Below are 12,909 nucleotides of genomic sequence, written 5' to 3' on the forward strand. Positions count from 1 at the left end.
TCAGTGACTCAACCCACTCAGCCATCAGTGACTCAACCCACTCAGCCATCAGTGACTCAACCCACTCAGCCATCAGTGACTCAACCCACTCAACCATCAGTGACTCAACCCACCTGAGACATGACCGTGGTATTTATTTGAGCTAATAGTGCAGTGTGAACTGCTCACAGTGGGCGTTCTACTAGGGTAAACTGTCTGTGCTAACAGTATAACTCAGGTTAGTAGGCACATGATTACTGCTGACAGTAGCTGTAGGATAAAATTAAGTTACTTACATTATGATTGACAACACACCTGGGAAAATGTACATTTGCAGCAGCATTATGACAACTCAGCGACACAATGGTAGAGATTATCTGAGCAGGGCTTGGGTCACTGATAAGTCATTGTCTCAACACGCTCTTGAATTACGAGGACAGGGCCCAGACACTAAGATGATTCTGATGGTCATTCCTGTAGAGCATCTTCTGTTTCCAAAAGGTGTTGAAGTTACCAATAAAAGTTATGCCAACAGGTCTACAGTAGTCTTTTAGCCAGATGTGTAATGCCAGGAGCTGAATCTTCCGCTGTTGCGGTCGAGCAAATACACAGGGCCTGAAATAACCGTCTGCTTTTTGGAGTCTTTCAGAGTTAGAATCAGCTCTTTAAAATCCAGTTTCAGCAGTTCTGAGCTGCTCTCCTGTCATTTTACCCCAAATGGACTACAAGAGCGTCAGTCCCCGGCAGCTATCGTAGAACGGTAGGAAGCAGCCTAGTTATTGTATAATTTTGCAGTTTTGGTTTGCTAGCTTCCAGTTAATGCTAGCATTATTTGTGTGTACCCCGTGCATGCTACCTCGTTTTAGCGTGGTTATCATTACTATATTTTTATATAACTGTTACAGTCACTATAATTGCTGCCTACTAGTATGTGTATCAGCAAGGTTTTTATTGTTTGTATATAAACGTTACCACTGTAATGTATAGCCTTAGATGGTACTGCTGTGGTAAAGGGCACCATTGCCACGTTTCTATAGGTTCCAGAACGACCAGTCCTGGTGGCCTTTTGATTAATTGTTCAGCAGTCTTATGGCTTGGGGGTAGAAGCTGTTAAGGAGCCTTAAGGACCTAGACTTGATGCTCCGGTACCGCTTGCCGTGCGGTAGAAGCAAGAACAGTCTATGACCTGGGTGACTGGAGTCCTTAACAAATTTTTGGGCCTTCCTCTGACACCACCTAGTATATAGGTCCTGGATGGCAGGAAGCTTGGCCCCAGTGATATACTGGGCTGTACGCATTACCCTCTGTAACGCCTTAGAGTCAGATGCAGAGCAATTGCCATACCAGGCGGTGATGCAACTGGTCAGGATGCTCTCGATGGTGCAGGTGCAGAACTTTTTGAGGATCTGGGGACCCATGCAAATATTTTCACCTCCAGGTAGCCATTTTTTCATGATCCTAGGTCTCCGGATTTAGTGACCAATAGATGCACCACTGGGTGGCTTTGCTGAGGCAGGATGAGCTGTCATCTTGATATAGAAGGATATTCTACTATGTAACATAGCTACTGGACCACGGGGCTGACACAATCATGATCATAAAGCAATACTGCAGGAAGTCATGTAGCTCCACAATCTCAGAATCAAACAAATGTAACATCGTAGAGCAGAGGATCATGGTCCCTGATCTTGAGGGTGAAACCGGGACTACAGGAGAAGCAGTATCGGCGTTGATGCAGAATTTAGGTGGCCCATAGCTCAGAGCTAGCGGTCAGCGTTGACGAAGGAACCAGAGCCGTGATGAGTTCCAGTATATTGTCACTGGTTGCTAGCACCAATGTTGAACAGATGCTCAGTATGCAGGTAGCATAACATGAGAGGACAAAGCAGTGTTAATTCTAGTGATGACGACTGATGTTCCATGCTAATTATTTTATCTAGGGGTGTATGAGTACGATATACATGCAATTGTCCATAATGCAAACAGAACTTAAGAGATCATGCTTTAAGGGAAGGAACCTTTTGTGTATTTCAGACTGAAGAACCCRTAAGTTATCATATGGACCGCCTCTGGAAAAGCAGAATGTAAATACAACACTGTTGCCTTAACTTGGACTCATACTTGTGCTACTGAGAGAGGAGAGATACTCTTCGACGTGCATGTTGTCCTCTTTTCTGTAGGCCATGAGATTAGCAGAGAGATGGATCCTGAGCAGACTACACAATGAACTGAATCCCTTCTATTGGACCATGATAAAGAAATGCTGCACGTAGCTGAGGGGAACATTTGTAATGGAAAGAATGCATGGTGATATAACAGTAAGACAATCGTTACAGAGAGTAGACAGAATTGCTTGCCAAGCTTCAGCCATCACAACCATCACTACCTTCACATACCATTCACATTGCCATCACATACCATCACTCCATTCACGTAGCATCACGGTAGCATCACGTGAGCATCACGTACATCACGTTACCATTCACGTACCATCACGTACCATCATGTACCATACGTCCATCACCGTCCATCACGGACCATCACGTTACCATCACATAGCATCACAATTCATCACAAATCTCACCATACCATTCACCATACTCACATAGGCATAACAACACATACGTTACTAACAAACCCAGAACTGCAACTACAGTAGCAATGTATAACCACCTTTACTATCTAATCCTTGATTCATAAAAACTCCAAATCGCTCTGTTGCTTACCGTGGTTCCTCAATTATTACACAATAATATTTGGATGAGTATTTGGTGCCAGATGTTTAGTTACGCGGGCCACTTTCCATCAGCTGATCCAGAAGGTAATGTTTCTGGGACAATATTGCATGGACGCAACACAGCCCAAAGTGAAGGGAAAACAGTGTTTGTGAGAATTGCCAAGAATATTTTGTGTCCATTCGACCACACACTGGCCCTTTGGTTAGTGTCCGCCCTGTGATTGGTAGGTTGGGAGTGTTGACACCGGCTTAGTCATACCAAACAGTGTAAAACCATGGTCTAAATGAGTCTCTGCTTGGCATCAGCATATAAGGGACTAAATGAGTCTCTGCTTGGCACTCAACATTAAGAGGCTAAGTGGGAGTTCTCTGCTTGGCATCAGCATTAAGAGACTAATGAGTCTCTGCTTGGGCACTCAGCATTAAGGGAGACTAAATGAGTCTCTGCTTGGCACTCAGCATTAAGGAGACGAAATGAGTTCTCATGCTTGGCACTTCTAGCATTTAAGGAGACTAAATGAGGTCTCTGCTTGGCACTCAAGGCATTAAGGAGACTAATGTCTCTGCTTGCCTCAGCAATTTAAGGAGATAATTGGTGGTAGGGGATCTGTGACTAGACTTAGCATCCTGTCCATGGGCTTTGTACACTAAAAAAAATTGTGTATATCAAGCGTGCCTCACCCTACACATAACAACATGTATTGTACCTTTATAACATGCTGTAATGTATAGAGATATGAATAGTTCTAGATAACATGACATGTTATTGTACTTGATTCCTGCTTGTTAATGTAAGAGATACGTGATATAGTTCCTAGGAAACAGGACATGTTATTGTAGCCTTTAATTCCATGCTGTAATGATAGCGGATGATATAGTTTCTAGACAACAGACATGTTTGATTGTATCCTTTATTCCTGCTGTAATGTATCAAGAGATACTGATATAGATCTAGAAACAGGACTATGTAGTTGTACCTTTATTCCATGTGTAATGTATAGCGATTACTGACTATAGATTTAGAAACAGGACATGATATTGTACCTTTATTTCCATGCTGTAATGTATAGAGATACTTGATATAGATCTAGAACAGGACATGATTTGTACCTTTATTCCATGCTGTAATGTATAGAGTATGATATAGATTCTGAAACATGGACATGTATTGTACCTTTATCCGACTCGAATGTATAGAGATACTGATATAGTTCTAAAACAGGACATGTTATTGTACCTTTAATTCCTGCTTAAGTATAAGAGATACTGAATTAATCTAAAACAGGTATGTTATGTGTACGTGTACCTGGACGGATCACCACCTCAAGCTGAACCTCGCAAGACGGATGCTCTTCCGCCCGGGAAGGATGCCCGTTCCATGGATCTCGCCATCACGGTTGAAACCCATTGTGTCCTCCTCCCAAGAGCCTAAGAAACCTTGGCGTTGATCTGGACAACCAAGCCCTGTCGTTCTCACTCACAGTCAAGGCGGTGACCCTTCCTGTAGGTTCATGCTCTAGCAACAGTTCGCAGAGTAGACCCTGCCTCACACAGGAAAGTGCGCAGGTCCTAATCCAGCACTTCATCTCCGTCGGGATTATGCAACTCGCTGTTGGCTGGGCTCCCTGCCTGTGCCATATAAACCCCTCAACTCAGTCCGAGAACGCCGCAGCCCGTCAGTGTTCACCTCCAATTCTCTCCACCGTACCCCGCTCCTCCCTCTCTCCACTGGCTTCCAGTTGAAGCTCGCATCCGCTACAAGACCATGGCTTGCCTACGAGCTGAGGGGGAACGGCCACCTCCGTACCTTCAGGCTCTGATCAGGCCTACACCCAAACAAGGCACCTTGCGTTCATCCAGCTCTGGGCCTGCTCGCCTCCCTACCTCTGAGGAAGTACAGTTCCCGCTCAGCCCAGTCCAAAACTGTTCGCTGCTCTGGCACCCCCAATGGTGCGAACAAACCCCTCACGACGCCAGCGTCAGCGAGTCAATCACCACCTTCCGGAGGACACCTGAAAACCCCACCTCTAAGGAATACCTAGGATAGGGAAAAGTAATCCTCCTAACCCCCCGCACCCCCCCTTAAAGAGTTAGATGCACTATTTAAAGTGGTTTGCTCACTGAGATATTATAAGGTGAATGCACCAATTTGTAAGTCGTCTGGGATAAGAGCGTTACTGCTATAATGACTTAAATGTAAATGTACCTTTATTCCATTGTAATGTATAGAGATACTGATATAGTTCTAGAAACAGACTGTTATTGTTACCTTTATTCCATGCTGTAATGTATAGAGATACTGATATAGCTCTAGAAACAGGACATGTTATTGTACCTTTATTCCATGCTGTAATGTATAGAGATACTGATATAGATCTAGAAACAGGACATGTTAATTTACCTTTATTCCATGCTGTAATGTATAGAGATACTGATATTTAGAAACAGGACATGTTATTGTACCTTTATTCCATGCTGTAATGTATAGAGATACTGATATAGTTCTAGAAACAGGACATGTTATTGTACCTTTATTCCATGCTGTAATGTATAGGATACTGATATAGTCTAGAAACAGGACATGTTATTGTACCTTTATTTCCATGCTGTAATGTATAGAGATACTGATATAGATCTAGAAACAGGACATGTTATTGTACCTTTATTTCCATGCTGTTATGAGTAGATATAGAATAGACAGACATGTTATTGTACCTTATTCCATGCTGTAATGTATAGAGATACTGATATAGTCTAGAAACAGGACATGTTATTGTACCTTTATTCCATGCTGTAATGTATAGAGTACTGATATAGTCTAGAAACAGGACATGTTATTGTACCTTTATTCCATGCTGTAATGTATAGAGATACTGATATAGTTCTAGAAACAGGACATGTTATTGTACCTTATTCCATGCTGTAATGTATAGAGATACTGATATAGTTCTAGAAACAGGACATGTTATTTACCTTTATTCCATGCTGTAATGTATAGAGATACTGATATAGCATCTAGAAACAGGACATGTTATTGTACCTTATTCCATGCTGTAATGTATAGAGATACTGATATAGTTCTAGAAACAGGACATGTTATTGTACCTTTATTCCATGCTGTAATGTATGAGATACTGATATAGTCTAGAAACAGGACATTTATTGTACCTTTATTCCATGCTGTAATGTATAGAGATACTGATATAGTCTAGAAACAGGACATGTTATTGTACCTTTATTCCATGCTGTAATGTATAGAGATACTGATTAGTTCTTAGAAACAGGACATGTTATTGCACCTTTATTCCATGCTGTAATGTATAGAGATACTAATATAGATCTAGAAACAGGACATGTTATTGTACCTTTATTCCACGCTGTAATGTATAGAGATACTGATATAGTTCTTTCACAGTAGTTGACAATTTCTCAATTTTATGGATATTTCATTGGTGTTGCAGTAAAATGTCTGTTTCCAAATTTAACCAAACAGAAATTACCATACTGTATCTGATCTCATAACAGCTCCCTTAGGAGTTAAGGAGCTCAATGGATTCACAGCTCAAACTGTATCTGAATTCACATGTTTGCTTCCATTTCTGTGAGTCGCTGTGTCACAGAGATGGTCTGCCTCTGCTTGCTTTAACTTCATCCATAGTTCAGGATTTGTAATCATGGCTCTCTTTTCATTTCTATTCACAGGACCTTTTCTCAGGGAGCTGTTGTCAAAGACTGGACTAGAAGATCATTATGAAAACAAGCTGACGTTAAGTACTGTCCTTGAGATAAATGCTGATACTACATCAGATGAACCTCTTACCACTATGCAGTCACTTCCAGGGGCCTTCCTGAAGAAATTAATGATGGCAAATGTGAATGCTAGAAGTGTGAAATGTCTGACCACTGACCAGGAGGTTTCCTATTGTGGTGTAGACAACCTGACCACTGACACTGATAACAGCAATGTAATTAATCCACTGGACCTGGTAACTGCTCTGTTTCTGTGCTCAGATGGTTTCCTGCAGCAGGAGATGGTCCAGAAAATGTCCATGTGTCAGTTTGCTGTTCCTCTGCTGCTGCCCAACTGTGACACAAAACAAATCACTTTGATGCTGTGGGCCTTGAGGGACATAGTGAGGAAATTTAGACTCTCTTCCCAAATGGCCACAAATGCTTTTGTTGAGGAGAGAGTAGTTCTCTCTGATATTCATATGGTGTCATTTGTTAGGTTAGGAGAGAGCAGCTTGTCCAAGTCTCAGATCTTGAACAAGTTGCTTAGTAACCCTCAACAGTACCATGATACATTTGTTCATCATGATATGGAATGTGGTGATGTCCCTCGTCAAATCTCAGATGGACTGGTTGAAATCAGCTGGTACTTTCCATCTGGGAACAGAAACATAGACAGGTTCATTAAGCCTGTGGCGGTGGCCAATCTCAGAGGAGACATCAGGTCCTTTGAAACACAGTTCTCCTTTCTGTGTCAAACATCAGCTGCAGTTTACATTTTCACTGATGATTTAAAGGCAGATCTCAAGGGTTTGGATGGAAAAATCACAAAAACAGAGTTATTTCTGGTTGTCAACTCTCAGAAAGAAACATTCAGGGTGGACACATTGAAGAAAATGATCACAAACTATAGTATCAACCCAACAAATGTGATTGTGAAGAAGCAGAATGATGTAGAATTTGTCAAAACCCTGCAGTCATCTGTAGGTGACATCATCAAACAAAGTAAAAACAGATTGACAATTGAAAACATGGCTACCGTAGCTCGTCAGAGTAAGATTCTGGTTGATGAAGACAGTGATGAGTGTCAGAGTGCCAGGAAGATGGCAGATAAAATCACCAGTAACATCAAAGACACAATTACATTCAAAGACCAACAGCTACCCTTACAAGGAACAATCTGGAAAGAGATTTCCCAGTTGGAGAAAGAGAGATGTAGACTGAGAAAAGCAGGGGATCAAGACATTGAACACTACATTAGCTCTCTGAAGAAAAAGAAGGAAGAGCTGAGAAAGAAACAATATACATTTGACATGTCAGATGCAATGGCAAGCTTCATTTTAGGATTGTCTAGTTCAGGACCTGAGCGTTCCTATTTCCTCAAATGGATGCGGATAAATCTGAGGTTCTGCCGCGACAGATTGTCATCTGCTTTGCGGGACCGGTACAAAGATCTTTGCCAAAATTCTCCTGAGAAAATAGATGAAATTAAAGATTTGGATAAGCAATTATCTGACTGTTCCTTAGGCCTTGAACACTTCCTGCGTGAGTTGGGCCAGTTATATGAAGCTTCCTGCTCCCTCCCTGAAGACAGTCCTCAAAGGAAACAGATGGATTATCTCTCTGGATTGTGTGCTCAGATGCTGTTGGATGGTTTCCCCATTGAGCTTCTGGATGGAGATGCATCAAATATCCCTCTGAAATGGATATCAGCTGTTCTGACTCAGCTTCATACTCTTGTGGACTCTAACAGCAAGATCCGGGTTGTGACAGTTTTAGGGGTCCAAAGCACTGGAAAGTCCACTCTCCTCAACACCATGTTTGGGGTCCAGTTTGCTGTCAGCAGTGGAAGATGCACCAGAGGGGCCTTCATGCTACTGATTAAAGTCAACAAAGAACTCAAGGAGGAGTTGAAATGTGACTTCATCATGGTGATTGACACAGAGGGGTTGAAATCACCAGAGTTGTCTCAACTAGATGACAGCTATGAACATGACAATGAACTGGCCACACTGGTGATAGGACTCAGTGATGTCACTATCATCAACATCGCCATGGAGAACTCCACAGAGATGAAAGACATTCTGCAGATTGTTGTTCATGCTTTTATCAGGATGAAGGAAGTGGGGAAGAAACCAGTATGTCATTTTGTGCACCAGAATGTGTCAGACATGTCTGCTCATGACAATAACCTGAGGGACAGGAAGAAGTTGTTGGAACAGTTGAATGAGACGACCCAGGCAGCAGCCAGAATGGAGAAGAAGGAGAATATCACCAAGTTCACTGATGTGATGGAGTATGATCCAGACACAAGCAGCTGGTATATCCCAGGACTCTGGCATGGGACTCCCCCTATGGCTCCAGTCAATGCTGGTTACAGTGAGGCTGTATATGACTTCAAAAAGAGCTTGATGAAAGATTTCAGAAAATGCCAGAGTAATTATGACATGATACATTTCCTGAAGTGGACACAAAGCTTGTGGGATTCTGTCAAATTTGGGAAATTCATCTTCAGTTTCAGAAACAGCTTGGTTGCAGATGCGTACTCCAGATAATGCTCTGAATACAATGGTTGGGAATGGGCCTTCCAGAAAGAGATGTATACATGGATGATTGGTGCTGAAACAAAAATATCCAATATTGTCATGACAGATCAACATCCCCAGAGGTCCATAAGAGATGTGCTACAAGACTTCATGATAGAAGCATCTGAGAAACTGTCATTGGGAGAAAATGAAATCAAATACAATCTGGTGAAATACTTTTATAAGCAAGATGGCCATGTCAATCTGGTGGAAAAATACAAGGAGGATTTTGTGTCCAGTGCCAAAACACTGAGACGAGAGACAGAAAACACTGTGAGTAACAGACTAATGGAAGCTGTTGAAATCAAAGAGGGAATGACAGCACTGGACAACATCAAGAGCTCTCAGACAAGTACAATGGAGAGAAAGGTAGTAGATCTGCTTCAGAAATGTAGACAGAACAGATTTATTCTATCAGATGAGGAACTTAGTAAAGAGTTTGAAATCATGTGGAAGAAAACTCTGTCTGATATGCACTTTAGAGGACTCCCAAGAAGAGATGTGGCTCAGGATGCCTTCCTCATGTTAAGGGGAAATCTATCAACAAGGGGTGGGTACGTCAATAGTATGATGGTTGGAACCAACCTGGTGGATTGTGGTAAAAAAGTATTTATGGAATCTTGGGGTATAAGGATGACATTTGGATTTGGCATTGTAAAGTACAGGGACATCAACCATTACAGGAAAAAACTACAAGAGTTGTGTGATGACGTCATAACACAGTGTCATTTGTTTATAACACAGAAGGTGGAAAACACAACAGATTACCATCATACTTACATCAAAGAGCTGCTGAACAAGATTGATGAAACATTGCAACCACAGAAGAATGTAAAAATCAGTGAGGAATGTGAGGTTTCTCTGAAGCTACACATCTGTGGCAGAGCAGCCATAGAGTTCCAGAAGATGCATGATGATTTCATTGAAGTTAATGACCCAAGGAGGTGTCTGGAGAAGTCTAAAAACAAGTACCTTACTGAGTTCAGAGACTTGTTTTATAACTGAGACCACAAAGCTCTTACAGCCAGCTGTACAGGACTATGTGACCAAAATGATTGGTCCTGAAGTAGTTGATGAAGTGAAGACAGGTAAAGGGTCAGAGGATTACAGCACGAGGGGCTTTCCTGTTCGCCATTTTAAAACCGCTCCTGACAGATGGAGAATATGAGAAATGTAAAGGGTACATGATCTCCCAGAGGACTGGAAGGCATTAACCCCTGATGATGCAATGAAGAGCTTGAAAGAGCATTTCAACATGAAATAAAGTGTAGTACTACTGTATATAATGACTAATGTTGACCAACATGTTAACATACAACTGAACATTCATAGACTTGACAACCAAAATAACTCTGGTTTCATCACAGAATCAAATTGTAAGGAGCCAATCGCCCAGAGTTGTTGAAATAATGTGCAGATCTGGAAATACACAACTGGATCACAGAAAGTCATATTTACAAATACATTAATACACTATATGACCTCTTAGCAATTTACAGATCTGATGTTCCATAATGAAATAGCTAACAGGTTGAGTTGTATGTGAAAGGAACACAATATTCTAATCTAAGTACATTTATACAACTCATGATGTAGTAAGAAAATCATTTTAAGTAAATGTAGTAATCAAACAAATGGAAGAAAAGTAAACGTGAACGCCAATGGGTTAACCAACAGATTGAGCTTTTTGACCTTATTAACACAATACACAGGTAACTAATGAACTAGTCTAGATAAACACAATACACAGGTAACTAATGAACTAGTCTAGATAAACACAATACACAGGTAACTAAGGAGCTAGTATAGATAAACACAATACACAGGTAACTAATGAGCTGGTCTCGATAAACACAATACACAGGTAACTAAGGAGCTAGTCTCGATAAACACAATACACAGGTAACTAAGGAGCTAGTCTAGATAAACACAATACACAGGTAACTAAGGAGCTAGTCTAGATAAACACAATACACAGGTAACTAAGGAGCTAGTCTCGATAAACACAATACACAGGTAACTAAGGAGCTAGTCTCGATAAACACAATACACAGGTAACTAATGAGCTAGTCTCGATAAACACAATACACAGGTAACTAAGGAGCCAGTCTAGATAAACACAATACACAGGTAACTAAGGAGTTAGTCTAGATAAACACAATACACAGGTAACTAATGAGCTAGTCTAGATAAACACAATACACAGGTAACTAATGAGCTAGTCTAGATAAACACAATACACAGGTAACTAATGAGCTAGTCTAGATAAAAACAATACACAGGTAACTAATGAGCTTGTCTAGATTAACACAACACACAGGTAACTAATGAACTAGTATAAACACAATACACAGGTAACTAAGGAGCTAGTCTGACGTTGTTTATTTATTTCACATTATAATAATGGTATTTCTCTCATTTACTTTTCCATCTATCCTACAGTAGGGCTTGATATGCCTTAATCACAGATTATGAAGGGACTGCATCATTTAGTGGTTGACTTGCCCTTTGTTTTTATTTGTTATTTGTTATTTTACTTTTTAATCTTAATGTAATTTTTTATTTAGAGTATAATTTGTTGTTTCATATACAGGTATTACACATGTATTGGTCTCTTAAATAATTTACTTCAACAAGAATGAATACTAAGTAGACTTCAAATCTGTTTTTAATTGATCACACCTTCTAATAGTGATTTGTTTCAATGACTTCATTGCTTTGAACACATTAGTTTGGATAAAGTTCATAATCAGTGACCATCAGTAATGTAACTTCATTAAAACTCTTCAGGTATGCTTGATGTATACAGTATGTTCTGAAGTACTGCTTAGTGACCATCAGTAATGTAACTTCATTAAAACTCTTCAGGTATGCTTGATGTATACAGTATGTTCTGAAGTACTGCTCAGTGATCATCAGTAAATTACTTCATCAATATTCTTCAAGTATGCTTGATGTACATAGTATGTTTTGAGGTACTGCACTCTGTTGTTTTGGATGCTAATGATTATGAAGGTATTGATGATGATGACGATGTTTATATTGATGAAGAGTGTTTTTGTTGATAATAGTGATTATAAATGTGGCTGTTGATGAAGGTTATATTGTTGATGAGAATTTTGCTTTTTGGTGTTGATAATTATGTTTTGTTGTTGATGATGATGCCAATTTTCTCTTTGAGATTTGTTGATGTTGGTGATGTTATTTTTGTAGTTGATGATGTGGGGTTGAACTCTCTAGAATCTGCAGTGAATGACTTTCAGTTGGCCAAACTATCACCATGATAAAGACAAAAAAACATTTTGTTGTACTGTTCAAATATGTTGATATTATTTATGGTCTCTTACAAATGTTATTTTGCTTGCAGTGAAAACACACACACAATGTACTTTGCGGACATTAAGTGAAATCATGCAAATTGTTGACATTGAAAGTAAAAAGGCCTTTTTTTATTTTATTTTATTTCACCTTTATTTAACCAGGTAGGCCAGTTGAACAAGTTCTCCAAGATAAAGCAAAGCAGTGCGACAAAAACAACAGTTACACATTGGATAAACAAACTTACAGTCAATAACACAATAGAACAATCTGTATACAGTGGGTGCAAATGAAGAAAGGAGGTAAGGCAATAAATAAGGCCAATAGTGGAGAAGTAATTACAATTTAGCAATTAACACTGGAGTGATATATGTTTAGATGAGGATGTGCAAGTAGAAATACTGGTGTGCAAAAGAGCAGAAAAACAAAAATGTGGGTGAGGTAGTTGGTTGGTTGGATGGGCTATTTATATATGGACTGTGTACAGCTGCAGCGATMGGTAAGCTGCTCTGACAGCTGACGCTTAAAAATAGTGAGGGAGATATGTCTCCAACTTCAGTG

The 12,909-nt window shown here is 40.2% G+C and overlaps 2 protein-coding genes across 2 annotated transcripts in view; both read left to right on the forward strand.

Moving 5' to 3' along the window:
- LOC111958497 (up-regulator of cell proliferation) overlaps positions 1–11,919 on the forward strand; it is a 31,321-nt gene extending 19,402 nt beyond the window's left edge. Inside the window, exon 9 of the mRNA XM_024134814.2 lies at positions 6,419–11,919. Coding sequence (XP_023990582.2) covers positions 6,419–9,000 — 2,582 coding nt within the window. The 3' untranslated portion in view covers positions 9,001–11,919. The remainder of the gene's footprint in view (positions 1–6,418) is intronic.
- The window catches only part of LOC139023676 (interferon-induced very large GTPase 1-like), a 209,864-nt gene extending 197,534 nt beyond the window's left edge, over positions 1–12,330 (forward strand). Inside the window, exon 9 of the mRNA XM_070437239.1 lies at positions 10,819–12,330. The gene's annotated coding sequence lies outside the window, so the exon portion shown is untranslated. The remainder of the gene's footprint in view (positions 1–10,818) is intronic.
- The last annotated feature ends 579 nt before the right edge of the window (positions 12,331–12,909 follow it).

Source organism: Salvelinus sp. IW2-2015, linkage group LG34 (assembly GCF_002910315.2).
Source record: "Salvelinus sp. IW2-2015 linkage group LG34, ASM291031v2, whole genome shotgun sequence".
NCBI classification, from domain to species: domain Eukaryota; kingdom Metazoa; phylum Chordata; class Actinopteri; order Salmoniformes; family Salmonidae; genus Salvelinus; species Salvelinus sp. IW2-2015.